The sequence below is a fragment of the Eptatretus burgeri genome, chromosome 10 (genome assembly GCF_056783735.1).
Source record: "Eptatretus burgeri isolate ZD-2024b chromosome 10, Ebu_testis_v1, whole genome shotgun sequence".
NCBI classification, from domain to species: Eukaryota; Metazoa; Chordata; class Myxini; order Myxiniformes; family Myxinidae; genus Eptatretus; species Eptatretus burgeri.
Genome location: NC_140970.1, coordinates 32,390,420 through 32,414,258, shown reverse-complemented (window position 1 = coordinate 32,414,258; position 23,839 = coordinate 32,390,420). Strand labels below are relative to the sequence as shown.

At 43.9% G+C, this 23,839-nt stretch overlaps 1 protein-coding gene across 2 annotated transcripts in view; it reads left to right on the top strand.

Moving 5' to 3' along the window:
• Nucleotides 1–23,839, top strand: part of LOC147018256 (protocadherin Fat 1-like) — a 92,336-nt gene that overhangs the window by 61,270 nt on the left and 7,227 nt on the right. For both annotated transcript variants that reach the window (XM_085897781.1, XM_085897780.1), the window contains exons 11-24: nt 346–542; nt 2,592–2,739; nt 8,459–8,692; nt 9,425–9,808; nt 11,602–11,816; nt 12,103–12,240; nt 12,337–12,480; nt 13,291–13,488; nt 13,663–14,449; nt 14,584–14,780; nt 16,116–16,337; nt 16,424–16,622; nt 18,827–18,983; nt 19,237–19,347. In XM_085897781.1, the coding sequence (XP_085753907.1) occupies nt 346–542; nt 2,592–2,739; nt 8,459–8,692; nt 9,425–9,808; nt 11,602–11,816; nt 12,103–12,240; nt 12,337–12,480; nt 13,291–13,488; nt 13,663–14,449; nt 14,584–14,780; nt 16,116–16,337; nt 16,424–16,622; nt 18,827–18,983; nt 19,237–19,347 (3,331 nt within the window). The remainder of the gene's footprint in view (nt 1–345; nt 543–2,591; nt 2,740–8,458; nt 8,693–9,424; nt 9,809–11,601; nt 11,817–12,102; nt 12,241–12,336; nt 12,481–13,290; nt 13,489–13,662; nt 14,450–14,583; nt 14,781–16,115; nt 16,338–16,423; nt 16,623–18,826; nt 18,984–19,236; nt 19,348–23,839) is intronic.

Sequence of the window (23,839 nt, the reverse complement as noted above, 5' to 3'; positions counted from 1 at the left end):
CTTGTTTCCGCTTACTACTATATCCTCCCAAACTTTCCCTTTCTTAACCCACTCCACCAAGACTCCCCTGCCCTCCTCTATCTCTTCTGTAATTCTTCATTCAAAAAAAAAAATCTCGTTATTAATGAGAATTCTAGCTCCCCACCTCCTAATGCCCCACCCTCCCCAACCATGCAAAGATGCCACCTTACCTGAAATCTTAGCGCTGCTTCTGACGAATGACTATAATGCAAGTTTGATTGCATGGTTTAAGTTTGTGTTTTGGTTTGGCCATTTTGAATCTCTTTATAGAAACTGATGCATTTCTTTTATTCACCTTTGCCTTTAAATATCTTGAAATCCCAGACGGGGACCCACTGGGTCAATTCGGACTGGAGCCAACACAGGATGGGTGGAAGGTTTTTGTTAAAAAAGTGCTGGACAGGGAGATTCGTGAATCTTATCTGCTGAACGTGACTGCCAGTGATGGACTTCACACAAGCCATGCTCTGGTCGATGTCGAGGTGTTGGACATCAATGATAACCCACCTGAGTGTGAGCAGGTAGATATTGATCACTATTGATGGTCTGGACTTTATTTTCATCTTTTTGTTTACTCAAACATCATTTGTTATCACCTTCTATAATAATAAGTGTGTGTGTGTGTGTATGTGTATATGTGTGTGTGTGTGTGTGTGTGTGTGTGTGTGTGTCATAACTCCAAAACCATGAAACATAGCAGCCCCAAACTGCATGCACACTAAGGGATCTCCAAGGGAGTGCATGAGTGAAAACTGTGTGTTTTGGTAAATTTAAACACCCCTTTTGAAGATAATTTAGGGGGGTGCTCATCACAAAAAAAAATAGGCCTAAAGAAGATGGCTGCACGCTGGGGTCTGAGGCCGCCATTTTGTTCGGCCTGCTCAACAATGCCTCGACTTGAAAACTGGGAACTTGTCACAGGCCGCAACGGTTTCTTCACGATAAAGCGCTGAAATGTTGTTTCTTTCCCCACTTTCCTCACTCGTATCATCAAACGCCTGATCTTCACAGCTACGAATCACTGTATATATGTATATGTATATATATGTATATGTATATATATATATATATATATATATATATATATATATATATATATATATATATATATATATATCGCTTTTATAAGTGCTATAGTGTCAAATTAGGAGGTTGGAGAGATTTCATGCATTATATGATACGATTTTCCACGATGGACTGTAACGAACTAATTAAAGGAAATCATCGAAATGTTATTTCGGATTTGAGGATTATATCCCGTGGGCTAAATAACTGTCAGAATCTGACTGTGAAATCTGACCATGACTCGGAATAACTACTCTCCAGGTCCGATCGTGTTCACCTTGCATGCCTCCTCTGGAGACACCACCCATAGCTCTTAAACCACAAACACAGACTCGATGACACCCGCAAACTCTGTCAGGCCGCCCCACACACAACAAAACACACATTCGGGAAGACTGAGTGGTCCGAGCTCCACTTCAACAAGAGCACAACATCATGGATGTGTGAGGGATCTCTGAGTTGCTACTGGGAGATTGATCGGCTATCTCCGTGCTGTGGGTCTGTTCGTGCAGAACTGACCGAGGCAACACAACAAAAACGACAACAATGACAACAACAACAACGAAGTGTATTTATTTAGTTAGTAAGTGAGTTAAGAAAGGCTGTCATGGCCTCCTTCTGCTCTGTCGTCTTGATTCATAACTCCATGGGATAGGGTGTCACTCCGCTGGGACTTGCAATACTTGTCGGAAACCCAAGCATTTGAACCATGTGTTTTTAAAATCCCTTGATGACGGACCCAGATTGCCGAACCTTTTTGGCCATTTGAACCAGAAGCATCCCCGACTCTGCAAGGCGGTTCTGAGATTTTTTTTAAAGAAAGTGGGAAATCCATACAGTTATGGATTACCTAAAGGCTCCTCCATTCACCGCTGTTATGTCTGCACGAGTGGCGTATATAGAGTCTCGCGGCTCTGAAAATGCCATAAAACGTGTGTGTGCGTGTGTGTGTGCGTGCGTGCGTGCAGTATATGTATGTATATATATCCACACATATATGAGTGTGTAGTGGTGGGAGTCTGAAGACAGGGAGGGGGATGGAGGGGAAGGGGTAGAGTGTGAGTCTGGAGGGAGAGGGGTGGGTTGGGAAGAGGCAAGGGAAGGGGTGGGATGAGGGACGGTAGATGTGGGAGGTGAGAAGGGAATGGGAGGTGTGGGGAGGGAGGGGACAAGTTGGGGTGTGAGGAGGTAAGAAGAAGGAGGGGAATTGTTGGGAGTCTGGAGTCCAGAGGGGGGCAGTGTGGTGGAAGGAGAAAGGAGGAGGAAAGGCGTGAGGAGGGAAGGAGTTGAGTGGGAGGAGGCAGGGAGGGGGTATGACGAGTGAGGTGAAGGGGTGCGAGTAGGTACGGCATTGCCCGGAAACATTAAGTACCTTTGCCAGTTTGAAATAAAGTTGGAAATGATAGTCCCTGAGACATGTGTGATTCTAAGGGTAATGGTTCATCTGGTGCTGTGTGCAATGAGCTGAATCTCTGGTGATCATGATGTGGTATTGTCCATTTCAGGCTCTGCATGAAGAGTTGTTGAATGAGGATGTGCCACTGAGTACACGCGTGCTGCAGGTTCACGCACGAGACGCCGACCTCGGGGAGAATGGTCGGCTCTATTACTCGCTGCATGGATCACGGGTCTTCAGCGTAGATTCTGATACTGGTGAGTAAGGACCTTTTCCGCTTAGGCTTAATGTTGAAAATGAATTAATCCCCAATGGTATTGTCACTGAAGTAGCCTCACATGTCTATCATGCTGAGTGTTCAAAAAGGTTGAAGGATTTCTACTACTTTTAATAACACTCTATAAGTCTTATCCTTGATCTCTGGTCAGAAGTTCCATCCATGACATATGGGCTGCTGCCATTGTTAGAGACCAAGCAAAGTCCGAATGAAGCAAAGTAGTGAACCATATATTTAACCAACAAAGGGATACACAATTTCACCAGGTGAGGATGTTGAGGTCGTGGAGAGATTCACTTACCTTGGCAGTGATATTCATGTCTCTGCTGGCTGCGAGTCAGAGGTCAATAGACGTCTGGGTCGGGCCTGGGGAGTCATGGATTCACTGGATCATGGGGTGTGGCGCTGCCGGTACCTGTGCGGGAGGACGAAAGTCCGAGTCTTCAGGTCCTTGGTGCTTCCACTCTTACTCTATGGATGTAAGACTTGGACTCTGACCAAGGATCTGAGACAGAGACTTAATTCCTTTGGTACCAGGTCTCTTCGGAGAATCCTTGGCTATCGCTGGTCGGACTTTGTGTCCAACGAGCGGTTGCTGAGAGAGACTCGGATGAGATTTGTTACCTGCAAAGTCCGTGAGCGTCAGCTGCGGCTGTATGGACATGTGGCTCGTTTTCTTGATGCTGATCCTGCTCACCAGATTCTCTCAGCGAGGGAGTCTCGTGAGTGGAGGAGGCCAGTGGGCCGACCACGTGCCTCATGGTTGCAGCAGGTTGATCGGCATCTCAAGGAGATGGGGATGGGCCTGGCATCTGCCTGGGGGATGGCCAGACCGAGGCCCCTGGAGTACCCACGGAAAGTGGACGCAGTGATGCGCTGCTCTGGCACATGCTCCCTGACCTGACCCTATCACAAATTTAGAGCTCCACATTGAAGGTCCACAAGTTTGTTCAGGATATGAGCCTCAGAGGTTTCCTTGTTACATCAGACTATGCCCGTCAGATGAATCCAAACAAGAGGTATATCATGTGATATTTCTATCCCTGGTGTTGGCTTAATTGTTATGGTGGTAGGCTTGGGATCCTCATCAGGATCCTAGGATCCTGAGTTTAAATCCCACTCGGCTGTTGAATTAATACCAGGTGGGGTTGACTCGACCTGTCATCCTTCCAAGGTCGGCAAAATGAGTGCCAGCATGCTGGTATCCTGTGTCGGAGTGGTGACCCGTCCAGGATTGTCCCCAATAGCCAAGGAGACTGCTGAGGCAGCACTAACCCTCTACATAGAGTATGGTCCCAATAGATGGATACGATACTTAAACGTCCCATATTTTTTGATCGATAATATGAATGAAAATGTTTGGTTGAGACAAAGCTCAACACTCATAGGAGTTTTTGTCAAAGACTTTGAGTTGTCATTTTTTTTTTGCATTATTTACTTATTTCTATATTTATTTAAATATTTTTGTTGTTTATTTATTTATTTATTTACTTCTTTATTTACTGCTTGCTTGTTTGCTCCATTTCTGCTTTTTCAGTTTCTTCTTCCACTTCCTCCATTGAGAATTTGTTGCTGTATCCATCTTGTTTCCCTTCCGTGTCCCCCCCCCCCTTTACTCTCATTCTTCCCCACGTCCTTTATTCCTCCAAGGCTCCATCTATTTTGTCCCTCTAACCTGCTGTTGGTGCGTTTTCCCTCTCAACCCTCCCCACTCCCGACCCCCCCCCCCCCAAACTCCATCTCGACTGTTCTTTTCGTTCTGTTGCATCCTGCTCCATTCTTTGTTCTCACTCCTCCATAAACCTCGACTATGAACAAAGATATAATAAAATAAGCGATCATTCAGTGGAACAGTTCAGGATAGGTGAGTGGTACTGGAGCCGAGCTTGACAAATGAATCACCGGGTGTTTGTGGTCTCCGAGCCTCCAACCATTCATGGATTTGAGACTTCATACCTCTGCTCCAAAATGTCAGAGAATACAGTTCCACTTTTTTCTCTTTTTTTTATTTCCAAGAGCAAGACTCATGGAAGAGCAAGGTAGATCTGACTGTTGGACAAACATCAAGGGAGTGAATGAGCAGCCTAAGAGGATAGGGAGGGAGGGGAAGGAACACTGAAACTAGCAAGATGGTAGGGTTAAGAAAGGTTAATGGGGATAATAGAGATCATGGGACATAATTAGGGGATGACAAGAGATGGAGGTGCACTACTTGAAGCCCTGGAGGAAAGTGAGACAGAAAAGAAAAGTGGTTCCATAGATGGGAGAAGCAAGGAATAAAAGAGTTGAGGTGTGCAGACAGCCTGGATTTTGAAAGTTTAACCAGATGGGAGTTACTGGAAAAATGTGTGCATCCTGCAGTTACTTGGGAGGGCCAGAGGATTGACAGAACAGAGGGAGCAATATTGGACAGGAGGTGGTTATAAAAAAAAAAAAAAAAATCCCAGAGAGACAATCAACCGGGCTGCAATGTGAAAACAACAAATCTTGAGCGTCAGCCTCATCACGGGAGATTGAGATCATTTTGAGGACTTCGTCAGACATCTTCGGTGTTGCGCATCGTGGAAACTGCTGCCGTCTCGGGATGCCAAGACTCAGACAGTGTAAGTTATTTGTTCTCATCTAAGCACATAGCTCATGACGCTGGCTGGCATCCGAGGTTCACAACCCATATACTATGTTGATTCCTCTGTGATCTCCATTGATTTGTCCAGGCTCGCATCTCCATGAGCCTTGAATAACAAACGCAAAACAAAAAAACAACCCCGCACAGCAGCAGGTTGTCTGTCACGTACCATGAATGGTACCTTTGTTGCTCGTTTCCATGGTTCTCGGAATCGATCACCCAGACTACCAACCACCCAGACTAAGTCTATATATATATATATATACACAACCACCAACAAATTGTGCTAAGCATGAAATCTACCGATTTAAAATCAAATGGCAAACAACAGTCTTGGTCTCAGGTTCCGTTTTGTTTGTGATCCGTGAACTTCCTCAAGCCGATAGATAGTTCAACAGTGACCATTTTATATCAAATTTTCCATTCATTTCTGGCCTTGTGCCGAAGCACAGATTTTCTTGGATTGTTGAGATGAAGACATGCCATCATCTTTCGAGGTCTGCTCAGTGTTTCATCACAACTTGTATGATCTAGTTTTATATGGATGTACATGAGTGTTTACATCAACATTACCCTGCTCCCATAATTCTGGGGGAAGGGAAGTGCTGCATTTTCTCCCCACCCCCTTCATTCCTGGATTTCTTGGTGGTGTATATAGGTGGAGTGCGCTGCCAAGCTGGTCGTGTGAGTTGTGCGTGTGGTGCTGTGGGGCCGCCTACCTGCGCTGCGTGTCGATGCAGCGTGTTTGTGTGGCGTGTTAAAGTTGTGAATCAGATATAAAATGGCCACCATGTGCCGGAGCTGGAGTATCAGCGAGAGGAAGTCTAGTCTGCTCTTTCCTATTTGATCGGTGGAGTAGTGCTTAGTCTCTCACCGTAGGTGAGCTGCCACTCTTAGTTTGTTCTACAGATATATTCTTGGCAAATGTTCTGCTGGACTTTCTAACTTGGTCCCTCCTGTACGAGTGTTTGGACGCAAGACTCGGTTTTCCATCTCTGCAAACTCATGCACGATGGCTGATCCAAAGTACAGAACAAAAGGCCAGGTAGATAGTTTTATCCCTCGTGCTGTCTTGCTTTGGAATTCACGACCTGTAACGTGATTCACATCGTACAATCTACCTAGCTTGAAGGGGAATGTCAATTCCTACTTATCACATCTTTGAGGTTACGTCACATTTCACCTGACTTCTGCTATTTCCTGTGTCTTGGATGTTTTCTTGTTATTTTTCTTTCTTTTTGTTTTGCTTTATCTTTATCTAACCTTCTCTTAGCCCCTTACCTAGAGTGGCTTTCTGCCTTGTTTAGGGCCAGGGTACCATCCATTAAAAAAAATTTAAATCTGTTGTTTGGCTTTGCCCTTTTTACTGAACATTATGTTTGTTTGTTTTTAAAGAAAAAAAAACTCATCTTGGTAATGATATAAACTTGTCTATTTAAACATAAAATTATGTTGCCTTTTCTCAAATATGTGAGTACCTCATCCGCAGACTATTTTGAACGCCTCTCGTGTTCCATTTAATATGTTGTGCATGATTTTGCTCTTAAATAAATGAAAAAAAATTGCAAACCTTTATTAACCTCCGCCATCTTTGAAGATGGATGGAGGTTACTGTTTTCACCCCTTTCTGTTTGTTTGTTTGTTTGTTTGTTTGTGAACAGTATTACGGAAAAACTCTTCAACAGATTTCGACGAAACTTGGTGGGGGGGTTAGGTATGGTCCAAGGATCATGGCATTAAATTTTGGACTTGGTCCCCCCCCCCCCAAAAAAAATGTAGAGAAATTTTTTTTTTTTTTTGCATTTCTGCATGTTTTAAGTGATTTCCATCCCCCCCAAAAAAAATTGTTACTCCCCCCCCGAAAAAATAGAGAATTTTTTTTGCATTTCTACATGTTTTAAGTGATTTCCAACCCCCCCCCCAACAAAAAATTTAGAGAAAAAAATTTAGAGAAAAAACAAATTTTTTTTTTTGCATTTCTACGTTTTAAGTGATTTCCAACCCCCTCCCCCAAAAAATTGTTAGAGAATAAAAAATGTTTTTTTTTGCATTTCTACATGTTTTAAATGATTTCCAACCCCCCCCCCAAAAAAAATAATTGTTAGAGAAAAAAAAAAATTTGCAACTTTTTTTTCAACAAAATTTCGATTTCTTTTTTTTGCATTTCTCCATGTTTTAAGTGATTTCCAACCCCCCCCCCCTCCTCCAAAAAAATAGAGAAAAGAACTATAACTCTGTCAGCACTGTTGACATCATATTTAATGAATAAGATATCAGGTTCACTTGAGTGACCCAGCAGTATTGGCGGCGGAGGTTTTGCACTCTCCCGAGTGCTCCCCCTCTAGTTTCAGCTTTGTCGTGGTCTTTCTTTCGCTGTTAAGTTGTTTGCATTCCAGATTTTTAATGATTGTGTCGTAAAAATATGATTTTTAAAATCTTAATTAATTGGAAAACCTACACCAGTAAAACCTTGCACCCAAACTTAAGAAATACCTCTTACTGCAGATGACGTACTAACAATAATTTGCCATTAGTGTGTGCTCAAACAAAGCACTTCTTCACCTTTTGCTTGGAATCTTGGTTTAAGATGGATGGCGTGGCATGTTTCCTTAATGGTTTTGTTTCTGTTTTCAGGAAGGCATGAAAACGCTTGCTTTCATTGTAAAGTAGGCCGTCTGTTTGCGGGTTTGGGTGGTGCTTTTTACCCCCAAATGTTTTCACTGGAAATTTGTGGGTCTGCTCATGACGACAGGCCCAGGCTGAGTCATGATGTTTGCCCTCCGTATGATCACAGTGAAAAGTTTCTTTGTACGTGATGGAATATTTGCTTGTAAGAGCAAAGTACAGCCATTATATCAACATCCTTTCTCTTTTGTCATCCCCACGTCCAAGCACAAGTTTCTTTCAATGCGACAATTTTTTGTTACAAGTAGGACAGAGGTCCACTCAAATGTCACAATTGGCCGTCACTGTATTAGGCTTCCAAGTTCTGCCGGATTGCCTTGTTGTTGGGCCTTTTGTTTTTCATATGCACCTTTATGGGTTGATGGGACGGCATGTGTTTTGGGTACAGGTGTAATCCGAACAGCAGCACCGTTGGATCGTGAGCAGCAGGCGGAGTACCGTATGCACGTGCGAGTCTCTGACGCCGGCGGATTGGCCTGCGAAATGCAGTTGCACTTTTCTGTGCAAGATGTTAATGACAATCCACCAGCCTTCTCAGCACCACACTACTCTGTGTCAGTTTATGAGAACACTGCCGTGGGCACACCCATTGGTTGTGTGTCTGCCACCGATGCGGACAGTGGTGAGTGTTGCTCGTCATGAGATTTTGTCACCTCGGGGGAGATTCGGAGATGCAACTAAACGACTTGGATGAGAGTGAGCAAAATATCAGGTTCCGCAGCTTAAACCACGGAGTTGATTGTCTTTATTGTACCGTTGTATTGATGTCGAACAGAGGAGGCCGCACCTTTACTATAAATCTTGGAAAAGGATGAGGGCTTTTCTTGGGGCAACACATGTCTGTGCATGGCATCGTTTGCTTGGGGGCATGGCTGTGCCGCTGATGCAATGCCACTGTAGGTCAGGGCAGGAATTTGTAATTTGTTCAAAGTGTCGGTGATAGCTCACCTACTCTTTGTGAAGGACACCGTGGGATCTTTAACGCCCACTCACTAATGCTGGCGGACAGGAGTCCCAGAGGGATGGCACACACATTGATGCCTCCCCCTGCATGTGAAACATAAGATGACAGTTTATAGCTGGATCGGGATTCTAACCCAGGTGAGACAGCTCAGAGGAGAGTTGGCATACCTCCAGGCTATTCTGCCAACCCCTTCTCTAGGAGTCGTGCATTGGAACAGGATGTACACCTAAACGGTGTTTGATGAGCAGTGCCATGTTAATCATTTGGTCAGATCCAAAATGTTTCTTCCACTCCATTGTAAGTTTTTAACCCTACCATCTTTTGCTGCTTAGTTCTTCTATGAGCAATAACGTTTTAGTGCACACAAGTTGTTGTTTTTAACGTTTGCAGGTGAAAATGGACGCATAACCTACTATCTGGAACCATCTAATGCGCATTTCTCCATGGACAAGACAACGGGCCTACTAACACTTCGAAAGCAACTGCATCGCCAGATGCTGTCAGAATACTCGCTGAGGGTTTGTGCAAAGGACAATGGCTCCCGGTCACTCCTCGCATTTGCCCCTCTCACCGTCACCGTCCTGGACGTGAACGACAACCCACCTGTTTTCGAGTTTTTAGAGTACGGAGGCAGTGTGTCGGAGGATGCGCCTATCGGGACGGTGGTGCTGACCGTGTATGCTGCAAGCCGGGAGGCTGCCGGTCACGGAGCTGTGACGTACGCCATTGGAGGGGGCAACGAAGACGGGAAATTCCACATCAATGCTGGAAGAGGTGAGCAGAGCATTGGGTTTTGGGTCAAACCGGAAGAACCTGTTGAAACTTCACACTGAAGTTTCAGTTTTTTTTAATTGATTTCGTTTCTTGACAATTAACCGGAGAATATTACAATGGAATGTAATCCACGATTGTGGTACTTGTCTCCTTTCGACATTCCACCTTTGAAGTTTGTGTATTTGAAGCTGCAGGCCATGGTAATCTTGAAAACTGAGGTATAATACAAAGACATTCGGTTTTAATTACAAGACCAACGTCACATCCACGTTCAAATTGTAGTTGACTTTTCTTGCTGAAGGCAAATGTATGGGTTTGCCAAATGACAAATAATAAAACAAGAGAAAGACGTCGTGCAGAGCACAATACTTGCAAATTCCACCCCCTCCCCCCTCTCCAAAGGTTACCATGGATGCATCAAATTGTCCATTTCATTAAGATTAAAATTGACAATCTAAATCAAAACTCAGGTCGATCGGATGAAAATTGATTGTTATTTTTCAGATTGAAATTGATGATTTTAGAAGTTTGATCCTGAGTTTGACCTTTGACCTCAAAAATGGTTGGTTTCCAAATTCAGTGATGCAGTATGCAGTTGCTGTTTATTTTCAAGTCAATCGGATGAAAAATGACGATTTTAGAAATACGACCTCAAGATGACCTTTGACCTCAAAATCAATAGCCTTCTCAGTTGAGACTACCTCTACAGCTTGGTCTCATGAGAATCGGTTTGGAATTGTGACCTGTAGGCAATTGACAGACAGACGGACAGACAGAATAACAAGCTGGTAGGTGGCGATGGGTCGCCGAGCGTGGAAACTATAAGATATAGAGCAAAATGGATGTCGTATAGCGGATAGGGGATCACCTTAAGATTATGCATATCAAATCTCATCCAGTTCCATCTACTGATAACTACTCGGTATCCATTTGAATGAAAAGTACCGAAAATGCGGTTTGAAATCGGAAATCCCCAAAGTTCGAGGGGGTGCTGTGGGTGAACAAAGATCTAAATCGAAAATCCGGCTCGATCGTTTGTGCACAATGTATTCCAGACGATTAGTGTGAATTTTCATGACGATCCGACCATAACCCTAGGAGGAGTAGCATTTGGCGCGAAGGCACCTCCAGCTCTCGCATGTTATCGGTTTTTGCACTAATTGACCTTTGACCCCTGACCTAAGCAAAATCGGTCAATATGTCCAGAGGCAAAGTTGTAGTACTCATTGAGTACCACGAACCGGCAAAGTTTCATTCGTATCGATGCACTCACCTGGTCGCTAGGGGGCCTTCAATTTTCGCCAATTTTCGCGTATACCCTAATTGTAGGGGGCGCTGCGGGTAAATTATTCCATATATCACAAAAACCGGAATATATTTGATGGAGCATCACCTGTAGATCATTCGTGCCAAATTTCATAACCCTAAGTGGGATAATGGCTTTCGGAATTGATTTCGCGTGAACGGTACCGATTTTGAAGGTTTTTCAGTTGTTGCTAGGGAACCAAAGCGTCCCTAGCAACCATCACAATTTCCAAAGCACCAGGTCATAAGATGTATCTACCACCTGAGTTTGGTGAAAATCCGCCCACGTTTACTACCAATTATGCTGATGACAAACGAACAAACATCCAAACAAACAGACAGAATTACTGACAATAGGGGTCACCTTTTTTGGCGACCCAACAAAATCGACTGACCAATATACTTGAAAAATCTTAGATTTTGCAAATAATAATTCCAGAGATGTTGGGAAACAGTTTGCTAAGCTGATCATGGAGACATTTTTGCAGGAGAAATTGCAGTGGCCGGCGAGCTCGACTACGAGACTCGACAAGAATTCTTCCTGACTGTTGAGGCCTGTGACAGCACGGCGCTCCATCTCTGTGCACTTGCCACTGTTGCTCTTAACATCTCAGATGTGAATGACCACGAGCCAAAGTTTCGACGCGCCTCCTACACCGCCGTGTTACGGGAGGATTCGCCACCTGGAAAGCATATGATCACGGTGAGGTTTTGATAATGGGTTGTTACCTTGTGTTGCAAAGACCATGGTTGGTATTTTTTAGACTGGCTGATAGCAAAGTAGGGACTGAGCTTCCAGCTATTGTGAGGTCACGAGTTCTGATGACCTTTTGTCAGTTGCTGTTGCCCTCTGCATGCCCTGCCCATTGCCCAGTGAACCCTTTACTTTAGGGAAATAAGTTGTTGTCCTCCTGCCCTGGGTTGAGGGATGTGGGGGAGGAGGGGGTTAAATATCTTACGAGCCTGTTTGGGGCTGGTTGTCCTTGAAGGTGGAGGCCGACGATGGAGATAACCCGAAAAACAGTCGTGTGACGTACACCATTGTGAGGGGGAATGTCGGCAAAAAGTTTCAAATCCATCCATCCACTGGCCGTGTCATCCTCTCTGAACCACTAGATCATGAGCAGGTTCGTGTTTACAGCTTGTCGAGTTTGTGTGACACTTTATTCTGACTTGAGGATGACATTTACGTCATGATGGTTATTACTATACTCCTATTGTAGGTGTCCGGTTATTCATTGCTGGTGCGGGCAACGGATGATGGTGTCCCCGTACGCTCGGCGGATGTGATTCTGAGCATTGACGTTTCCGATGTCAACGACAACCCGCCGAGGTTCTCTCGAGACAACTACAGCGTAGTAGTGCAGGTGTGGTCAGCTGAACAGTGCTGGGGCTTCCAAGCCATTTGGCTGCAAAGCATCATGTGTGTATCGTATCCGAGAAGGTCATCAGGTCTGGTGGTATAAGAGCTCGGTGGTGCTGTGTCTGCATCTGAACCATCTTTGTCGCGCGTTCAACCTAAAACTGCCATATTAATGCACGGCCAGCAGGAGATGTTAAGTTGGCCGTCAGATCTGCAATCTTAAAATCTTATGGTAGTTTGTTTTTTTTCAACAGGAGTGTGGTGTAGTTGCACCACGACTATGCAGATTTTTTTTAACAGGTAGTACGTGTATGGTCTTATTATATGACTGGTGTTGGCTTAATTGTTAGAATTGTGGGCTTGGGATCTGAGGGTCCTGAGTTGAAATCCCATCTTGCTGTTGAATTAATACCAGGTGGGGTTGACTTAGCTTGTCATCCTTTTGAGGTCAGCAAAAATAAGTGCCAACTTGCTGGTATCCTGTGTCGGAGTGGTGACCTCTCCAGGATTGTACCCAATAGCCCAGGAGACTGCTTAGACAGCACCAACGCTCTGCACAGAGTATGGTCCCAATGGATGGATGGATGGAAGTCTGATTATACTGAGAATGCACACAAAGGGGAAAACAGGCTCCTGTGTCTTGTATTTTTTTTTTTTGATCGTTTCGAAGTGATTGTGGTGGTGGTTGTGAAAGTTGGAGTTGATGCTGCTAATAGTTGGTCGTGGTGGTTGTGAAAGTTGGAGTTGATGCTGCTCATAGTTGGTCGTGGTGGTGGTGTGATATGATGTCCATGTGGTGCCACTTCCATGGTAGGAGAATCGTCCTGTAGGAAGTCCAGTCCTGCAACTACTCGTCTCCGACCTGGACTCTCGCCACAACGGACCACCCTTCGAGTTCCGCATCATCACCGGCAATGAGGCAGGTGCCTTTTTGCTGCACGCAAGCGGGGAGATTTGCACGGCCTGCGTGCTTGGCACACAACATCGTGGAGTGCACACCCTTATGGTGCAGGTATTCTATTCCATGGTTGTTATTGCCTTTGCCATTATCGTGTTTCCGCATACTTGCCAAATTAAGTTACTGTTGTATCCGCTGACCTTCCTACGGGATCGTGCTAGATTTCATTGTATTCAGCTTTTTCAGTTGTCCAAGCCCTATGTAATGCTCAACTTGCATGTATTCTAGGTGACAGACAGTGGTCAGCCACCCCTTTCAACAACCACACACGTGCAGCTTCATATCGTGCAGGAAAGTGTGCACCCGCCATCAGTTGCCCCTCTCGAAGTGCGAATCATTGCGGTTCCTGGATCCTTCCCAGGTGGAGTCATTGGCAAGATTCATGCAACTGACCTGGATGTCCATGACACGCTGACTTATGCACTCGCACGCCCTCAGCAGCCCTTCCTGCTCGGTGCTACTGATGGTAAACTTGTTGCCAGTGGGTCGTTATTGCCCGGCACGTATCGTCTCGCCGTACAAGTGACCGATGGACACTTCTCCACGGTGGTGGATGCAACAGTTCACGTGGCTCCGGTTCCTGCAAATGTATCGCACGAAACGCTCACCATCCGATTTATTGACGTCGCCCCTGAAGAATTTGTAGCTGGCTACTTGCACAACTTCCAGCGGTTACTGAGTCGATTGCTGTCCACACGGCGACAAGATTTGCGATTGGTAAGCCTGCAGCCATCTTCCCTGAGCAACCTGGACGTTCTGTTCACCGTGGAGGGCAGTGGAGATCGGCGTGATGAGCTGCTTGCCAAGCTGAACTCGTCCTTGTCGGAATTGGAGCAGTTGGTTGGACTGCGACCAGTGGCGGTGTTTGATTGGCTATGTGAGGGCTTGACGTGTCCACGTAGTTGCTGCTGTGAGACATTGAGTCTGGATGGAGCAGTATGGGCAACATACAGCACTGCAAGGCTCAGCCTGGTTACGTCACAACACCGTCGTTCTAGCACTTGCCTGTGCACAGGTAATATTATTTGCGATGCAAATGGTTTTGTACATAATATTTCTGTGCAACAATCTCTGAAATAATATACCGAGCTTATTTTGACAAAAATTAACATGAACAGCATGGGTTTGTGCCACCAACCTGTGCCCCAGGAGAGGCCTGTAGGCTCGAGACACGAGCACCTGAAACTCGAGGTACCTTTGCCTTCACATTCAATGGTAACAGCTATCTGAGGTATGAACTACAGGAAGAGATGCTCGGGGAAATGATGCTTTCTCTGCACTTCCGAACTCGACAAATGGCTGCTGTTTTGATGCATGCTGGAGACCCAGCTTACGCCGTATTGGAGGTATGTGAACGTTATCTGCAACCTTGCTTGTGTGTGTGTCTCTCTCTCTCTCTCTCTCTCTCTCTCTCTCTCTCTCTCTCTCTCTCTCTCTCTCTCTCTCTCTCTCTCTCTCTCTCTCTCTCTCTCTCTCTCTCTCTCTCTCTCTCTCTCTCTCTCTCTCTCTCTCTCTCTCTCTCTCTCTCTCTCTCTCTCTCTCTCTCTCTCTCTCTCTCTCTCTCTCTCTCTCTCTCTCTCTCTCTCTCTCTCTCTCTCTTCTTTCTCTCTTTTCTCTTTTTCTCTTTTTCTCTTTTTCTCTTTTTCTCTTTTTCTCTTTTTCTCTTTTTCTCTTTTTCTCTTTTTCTCTTTTTCTCTTTTTCTCTTTTTCTCTTTTTCTCTTTTTCTCTTTTCTCTTTTTCTCTTTTTCTCTTTTTCTCTTTTTCTCTTTTTCTCTTTTCTCTTTTTCTCTTTTTCTCTTTTTCTCTTTTTCTCTTTTTCTCTTTTCTCTTTTTCTCTTTTTCTCTTTTTCTCTTTTTCTCTTTTTCTCTTTTCTCTTTTTCTCTTTTTCTCTTTTCTCTTTTTCTCTTTTTCTCTTTTTCTCTTTTTCTCTTTTTCTCTTTTTCTCTTTCTCTTTTTCTCTTTTTCTCTTTTTCTCTTTTTCTCTTTTTCTCTTTTTCTCTTTTTCTCTTTTTCTCTTTTTCTCTTTTTCTCTTTCTCTCTCCTGGTGTGTTATCATTGCCTTGAGAGGTTTACCCTGCAATCCGCCCATCACCATGCGTTGTTAACTATCTGCATGGACATTCACGCTCAGCAATTCCTCAATTTTTTTTTTTTTTGTATACCTTGGTTGAGGCTCGTATGAGAGCTAACACACAACTCACAGCAAGGAGGCATGAGACAAGAGGGGCGGGAGTGGAAGGGACAAAACAGTGGGGAACAGACACATTAGGTGAACTGTGGAAGGGAGAGGGATGGGGATGGGACGGGGAACATGGCGAGGAGAAGATGGACATTACAGGGACTTTCAGGAAGGAAAGCAGGAGAATTGAAGGAAGTGGGCTTGGGTGGATTATCGGGGGTAGAAAAGATCGAGGATCTGGATGGGGGAAGATAAGAGGTGGTGGTGAACAGCTGTTTTGAAAGCCTGGAGGGATTATTAAAACAACACAATACAATTACTCGTATTGTGTTGTTTTCTCTCTGTTTCCACACTTTTCTTTATCCCCGACTGCCTCTGGTCTGTTTCTCTTATTCTTCATATAATGAGTCTATACCTGGAGTAGCCTTTAAATGAACTTGGTCCATGTGAAATGTCTGGTGAGGTTAAATGATAAGGGTGACCTTTGTTGTGCTCCACAGATCGTTCAGGGCGAGCTGAGGTTTAATTTTGATTGGGGTAGTGGACCAGGTGAGGCACGACTCGCCGAGCAAGTGAACGACGGCAGCTGGCACTCGCTTGTCCTCGACCTTCGTGGGAACACCGTGCACCTGGTGCTGGATGCACAGCACGAGGCATCAGGAAAGGCCCCTGGGGCGCTAAATACTCTCAGCCTCGACTCTTCCGTCTTTCTTGGAGCACAGGTTTGTTGGTCCTGTTGCACTGTACCTGTTTTGCACGCACAAACTTTCTGGATTATACCATGCTGTGCATTGTACTCCATTTGCAGGTGTTCAAGTCACCAAATGGGCAGCGGGTAGAATTGGGCCTCCAAGGCTGCCTGCAGCTGCTGCGATTGAGCAGTGCAGCAGCAGTGAACCAGCCTGCCGAGGTGGTCGGCGCGATGCGTGGCTGCCAGGAGCCTGGGGAAAGCATCTGCACAGGAGAGCCTTGTCGGAATGGTGGTTCTTGCATAATTAAGCACCATGGTATGTTCACACACAGCAACAACGACAAAATAACCGCCCTGCAACTCATTTCAGTTAAATCTATTCGTGTTGAGGTCTGAAACAGCTGTTTTGCATGATGCTCTTGATTAAGTAAGACTTACTTGAATTGGTTTAATTAGTCACGTGATGGAAATGTTTTTGCATCGTTTTGTGCAAGTTCGGGCTAGGTTGAGAGGTAGCTGACTCGCGTTTGAGCCGTCTCATCTGGATTTGATTTTCGGTGCCCTGACAGAATGATGCTTCGCAGGCAGGATGATGCACCGTCCCGCAGATGCAACTGAAGCTGGGAGCTCGTCTGCTACCATTAATTGGTAGACACTAATTAAAGATTACGCAGTGTCTTCCAACAAAAAGAAAGAGCAGGCCAGGTATCTTTGGCACCCTGAGCAAATTCCACATCCCTGCGGGTAGCAAGCGGCTGGTCTGCTCCGATATCCATTGACACCAGGTTACACGGCTTGTTATCTCAGAGTGTGGTTGCTGTGTGTGCAGCAGATCCAACCCTATGAACGAATTCAATCACCCACATGTTTACATGTCATGTCGCTCATGTGTGAACGGCCAAGCGAAACGTTCATGGGTGGTACACACATGGCTACAATGGTGTCATTGTGAAGTACGTACATATTTCATCATTCGACTTCATTGGACTTGCAAGTCAAGCATAAGCAAAGATAACAACAAAAACGGAATAAAACAACTTCATGTTTTACTGATGTTTTAAGGACTTGGGGTGATCTTACAATCACCACCATCGAGATGCTCGTTTGGTGCCGGTGATGGCCTTTTCTTTGATCTTTGGTCTTGACATTTTAACGACTGGAGATGATCAAAATGGGTGTGCACACCGACACGAGCCTTCACGATCAACATTAGTTTTCCATTATTAACCTCCGCCATCGAAGATCGGAGGTTACTGTTTTCACCCCTTTCTGTTTGTTTGTTTGTTTGTTTGTTTGTTTGTGAACAGTATTACGAAAAAACTCCTCTACGAATTTTGACGAAACTTGGTGGGGGTTTAGGTATGGTCCAAGGATCATGCCATTAGATTTTGGACTTGGTCCCCCCCCCAAAATAATGTTAGAGAAAAAAAATGTTGTTTTTTTTGCATTTCTACATGTTTTAAGTGATTTCCATCCCCCCCCCCCCCCCAAAAAAATTTAGAGAAAAAAAATGTTTGTTTTTTTTTTGCATTTCTACATGTTTTAAGTGCTTTCCAACCCCCCCAAAAAATTTAGAGAAAAAAAAAATTTTTTTGGGCATTTCTACATGTATTGTGATTTCCAACCCCCCCCCCCCCAAAAAAAATTGTTAGAGAAAAAAATGTTTTTTTTGCATTTCTCCATGTTTTAAGTGATTTCAAACCCCCCCCAAAAAAAAATTTAGAGAAAAAAAAAATTTTTGCAACTTTTTTTTCAACAAAATTTCGATTTCTTTTTTTTGCATTTCTCCATGTTTTAAGTGATCTCCAACCCCCAGCCCCCAAATGTTGGAGAAAAGAACTATAAATGTCAGCAATGTTGACATCAGATTTAATGAATAAGATGTAAGGTTCACTTGAGTGACCCAGCAGTATTGGCGGTGGAGGTTTTGCACTCTCCCGAGTACTCCCCCTCGAATTACCTCCGCCATCTAAGATAGGCGGAGGTTATGTTTTCACCCATGTCTGCCTGTCTGTTTGTTTGTTTGTTTGTTTGTTTGTGGACAGATTCAGACGAAACTTGGTGGACAGGTTGGGTTTCTGAGGACGAAGAATTGATTTGATTTTAGTGAAGATCTGAATCCGGATCCGATAATTTTAAAGTGATTCTTCACCATTGAAACATGGTCCCAAAAACGATACTGAGCATGATATTTCAAAAAGTTGTGGACGAGTTATGACAAAACTAGGTGGATGACTTGGTTTGGTGATAATAAGCTGATTCGATTTTGGTTAAGATCCAGATGCAGCCTATCAGTGAGATACAAAATGTAAACTGTTCAGCCTGGCCGAGGTTATGCGCTCTACCGAGGGCCCTTCTGGTTCTCTGTGTGGTTTGGGTTAAATGCTCTGAACATTTGGTTTGTGAGTTTCATGTTTGTTTTGGCTTTCAAACATTTAAAGATTTTACATGGATCGGTTGATAATTGTAATTCATTGATTCTGCACTTTGTTGGTTAAAATGATTGTTGTTTCTGTGCAGGTGGCTTTCACTGTGTTTGCCCAAAACATTTCGTGGGAGCACTGTGTGAGATTTCCAGTAACCCATGTGCTAGCAGGCCTTGCCTGTTTGGAGGAAGATGTGTGCAGCGTGGGGCTTCTTTCACCTGCTTGTGCCATGGTGATTACACTGGAAAGAGGTTTGATCCCGCCTACAACACCACCATGGTCTAGTTGCTTACTCTCCAAGCCATTCTTTGCTCACCTTTAACTCCCCTCTATCTCCTAACCTTCTCTGCACTCACACCCCTACCCACACATTCACATGTGCACAATTCTGATATGTCCCATCACGAATTACCATAATTTTACTTTTGTTTTAACATGTTCCTTTTTGAAGCTATAAAACATTTGCCATTCTTGGAGTTACCAACTTGTCTTCCTTCTGGCCAGGTGTCAGATTGGCCCATTCTGCAGAGAAAATCCTTGCGGGAACAATGGAAAGTGTGTGGACATGCTGGACAATGCAATTTGCCAATGCCCGACCGGGTACATGGGAAACAGGTGTGTCTGCCACGTCACTCTTTTTCGCTTTTATTCTCACAAGTACTGCCTGACCAAAGCCGGGCACACATTGCTACACATCGGCCTGACTAATTTTAGACAATTTATAAGTTGATCGTCCGACATCCGAGATTGCTTGAAGATCGTCGAACAATTGTGTTTTGCACAGAATAGAGCATGCTCTGCCACCAGGTGAGTTTTCAGATGAAAGCAGGACAAATCTCAAAGTGAGGTTATATAGAAGAATGAATGAATCACAAGGTCAAGTGGAAGAACTGGCAAATCATAAATTGATGCGGAAGAATTGAGATATCAAAGCGATGCGGAAGAATTGGTGAATCAAAGCGATGTGGAAGAATTAGGGAATCAAAGTGATGTGGAAGAATTAGGGAATCAAAGCGATGTGGAAGAATTAGGGAATCAAAGCGATGTGGAAGAATTAGGGAATCAAAGCGATGTGGAAGAATTAGGGAATCAAAGCGATGTGGAAGAATTAGGGAATCAAAGCGATGTGGAAGAATTAGGGAATCAAAGCGATGTGGAAGAATTAGGGAATCAAAGTGATGTGGAAGAATTAGGGAATCAAAGCGATGTGGAAGAATTAGGGAATCAGAGTGATGCGGAAGAATTAGGGAATCAGAGTGATGCGGAAGAATTAGGGAATCAGAGTGATGCGGAAGAATTAGGGAATCAGAGTGATGCGGAAGAATTAGGGAATCAGAGTGATGCGGAAGAATTAGGGAATCAGAGTGATGCGGAAGAATTAGGGAATCAGAGTGATGCGGAAGAATTGGCGAATCAAAGTGATGTGGAAGAATTAGGGAATCAGAGTGATGTGGAAGAATTAGGGAATCAAAGTGATGTGGAAGAATTAGGGAATCAAAGTGATGTGGAAGAATTGGCGAATCAAAGTGATGTGGAAGAATTAGGGAATCAAAGCGATGTGGAAGAATTAGGGAATCAAAGCGATGTGGAAAAATTGGCGAATCAAAGCGATGTGGAAGAATTAGGGCATCAAAGCGATGTGGAAGAATTAGGGCATCAAAGCGATGTGGAAGAATTAGGGAATGAAAGTGATGTGGAAAAATTGGCGAATCAAAGCGATGTGGAAGAATTAGGGAATCAAAGCGATGTGGAAGAATTAGGGAATCAAAGCGATGTGGAAGAATTAGGGCATCAAAGCGATGTGGAAGAATTAGGGAATCAAAGTGATGTGGAAGAATTAGGGAATCAAAGCGATGTGGAAGAATTAGGGAATCAAAGCGATGTGGAAGAATTAGGGAATCAAAGCGATGTGGAAGAATTAGGGAATCAAAGCGATGTGGAAGAATTAGGGAATCAAAGCGATGTGGAAGAATTAGGGAATCAAAGTGATGTGGAAGAATTAGGGAATCAAAGCGATGTGGAAGAATTAGGGAATCAAAGCGATGCGGAAGAATTAGGGAATCAGAGTGATGCGGAAGAATTAGGGAATCAGAGAGATGCGGAAGAATTAGGGAATCAAAGCGATGTGGAAGAATTAGGGAATCAAAGTGATGTGGAAGAATTAGGGAATCAAAGCGATGTGGAAGAATTAGGGCATCAAAGCGATGTGGAAGAATTAGGGCATCAAAGCGATGTGGAAGAATTAGGGAATCAAAGTGATGTGGAAAAATTGGCGAATCAAAGCGATGTGGAAGAATTAGGGAATCAAAGCAATGTGGAAGAATTAGGGAATCAAAGCGATGTGGAAGAATTAGGGAATCAAAGCGATGTGGAAGAATTAGGGCATCAAAGCGATGTGGAAGAATTAGGGAATCAAAGTGATGTGGAAGAATTAGGGAATCAAAGCGATGTGGAAGAATTAGGGAATCAAAGCGATGCGGAAGAATTAGGGAATCAGAGTGATGCGGAAGAATTAGGGAATCAGAGAGATGCGGAAGAATTAGGGAATCAAAGCGATGTGGAAGAATTAGGGAATCAAAGTGATGTGGAAGAATTAGGGAATCAAAGCGATGTGGAAGAATTAGGGAATCAGAGTGATGCGGAAGAATTAGGGAATCAGAGTGATGCGGAAGAATTAGGGAATCAGAGTGATGCGGAAGAATTAGGGAATCAGAGTGATGCGGAAGAATTGGCGAATCAAAGTGATGTGGAAGAATTAGGGAATCAAAGCGATGTGGAAGAATTAGGGAATCAAAGTGATGTGGAAGAATTGGCGAATCAAAGTGATGTGGAAGAATTAGGGAATCAAAGCGATGTGGAAGAATTCGGGAATCAAAGCGATGCGGAAGAATTAGGGAATCAAAGCGATGTGGAAGAATTAGGGAATCAAAGCGATGTGGAAGAATTAGGGAATCAAAGCGATGTGGAAGAATTAGGGCATCAAAGCGATGTGGAAGAATTAGGGAATCAAAGTGATGTGGAAGAATTAGGGAATCAAAGCGATGTGGAAGAATTTGGGAATCAAAGCGATGCGGAAGAATTAGGGAATCAGAGTGATGCGGAAGAATTAGGGAATCAGAGAGATGCGGAAGAATTAGGGAATCAAAGCGATGTGGAAGAATTAGGGAATCAAAGTAATGTGGAAGAATTAGGGAATCAAAGCGATGTGGAAGAATTAGGGAATCAGAGTGATGCGGAAGAATTAGGGAATCAGAGTGATGCGGAAGAATTAGGGAATCAGAGTGATGCGGAAGAATTAGGGAATCAGAGTGATGCGGAAGAATTGGCGAATCAAAGTGATGTGGAAGAATTAGGGAATCAAAGTGATGTGGAAGAATTAGGGCATCAAAGCGATGTGGAAGAATTAGGGCATCAGAGTGATGTGGAAGAATTAGGGAATCAAAGTGATGTGGAAGAATTAGGGAATCAAAGCGATGTGGAAGAATTAGGGAATCAAAGTGATGTGGAAGAATTAGGGAATCAAAGCGATGTGGAAGAATTAGGGAATCAGAGTGATGCGGAAGAATTAGGGAATCAGAGTGATGCGGAAGAATTAGGGAATCAGAGTGATGCGGAAGAATTAGGGAATCAGAGTGATGCGGAAGAATTGGCGAATCAAAGTGATGTGGAAGAATTAGGGAATCAAAGCGATGCGGAAGAATTAGGGAATCAGAGTGATGCGGAAGAATTAGGGAATCAGAGAGATGCGGAAGAATTAGGGAATCAAAGCGATGTGGAAGAATTAGGGAATCAAAGCGATGTGGAAGAATTAGGGAATCAAAGCGATGTGGAAGAATTAGGGAATCAAAGCGATGTGGAAGAATTAGGGAATCAAAGCGATGTGGAAGAATTAGGGAATCAAAGCGATGTGGAAGAATTAGGGAATCAAAGCGATGTGGAAGAATTAGGGAATCAAAGCGATGTGGAAGAATTAGGGAATCAAAGCGATGTGGAAGAATTAGGGAATCAAAGCGATGTGGAAGAATTAGGGAATCAAAGTGATGTGGAAGAATTAGGGAATCAGAGCGATGTGGAAGAATTAGGGAATCAGAGCAATGTGGAAGAATTAGGGAATCAAAGCGATGTGGAAGAATTAGGGAATCAAAGCGATGTGGAAGAATTAGGGAATCAAAGCGATGTGGAAGAATTGGCGAATCAAAGCGATGTGGAAGAATTAGGGAATCAAAGTGATGTGGAAGAATTAGGGAATCAAAGTGATGTGGAAGAATTAGGGAATCAGAGTGATGTGGAAGAATTAGGGAATCAAAGTGATGTGGAAGAATTAGGGAATCAAAGTGATGTGGAAGAATTAGGGAATCAAAGTGATGTGGAAGAATTAGGGAATCAAAGCGATGTGGAAGAATTAGGGAATCAAAGCGATGTGGAAGAATTAGGGAATCAAAGTGATGTGGAAGAATTAGGGAATCAAAGCGATGTGTAACAATTGGTGAATCACAAAGTCATGGTGAAGAATTTTCGAATCTCCAGCAAGTGCCAACAACACATCTGACCTGTATTCTCCGCTGCTCCACAATTTTCTGTTGACCTTTGACAGGGTGAACATTTTCCACTCGTTCTCTGAATAGGTTTTGCCAGGCACACCTGAATAGGTAAAGGTGTAACTTAAGGATTTACTAATCATCATTGGTCATATAAATGTGCAATCTACATGAAATGAAAAGCACAGTTTCCTTTTGGAAATACCGGTTTCTCTCACCAGTAGTTTTATGATTCGCTGAAAGTTTTCGCATCCGCTGATCGTTTGTTTGCCAAGTTCAAACCGTTCCCCTTCCCCATACATTGGAAGCTGCACATTCAGACAAGTTTTCAATGAGTTTTTTTTTTCCAATCCCACACACCTTTCCTGATGAATCACCCACGTAGCCCGTCTCACAGTGGTGGAAGTGACATCGCCGAAAGCACAATACAGCAGCTTGTTGAACCGAATGTTCATTCCAAGGAGATTTTATGTCATGGAAAACCCACAAAGAACGGCTGTGTTTCCCCAAAAGTTCTCTTTGGAAAATCTACCCAAATTGTTTTATACCCATTGCTTATAAGATTAGGC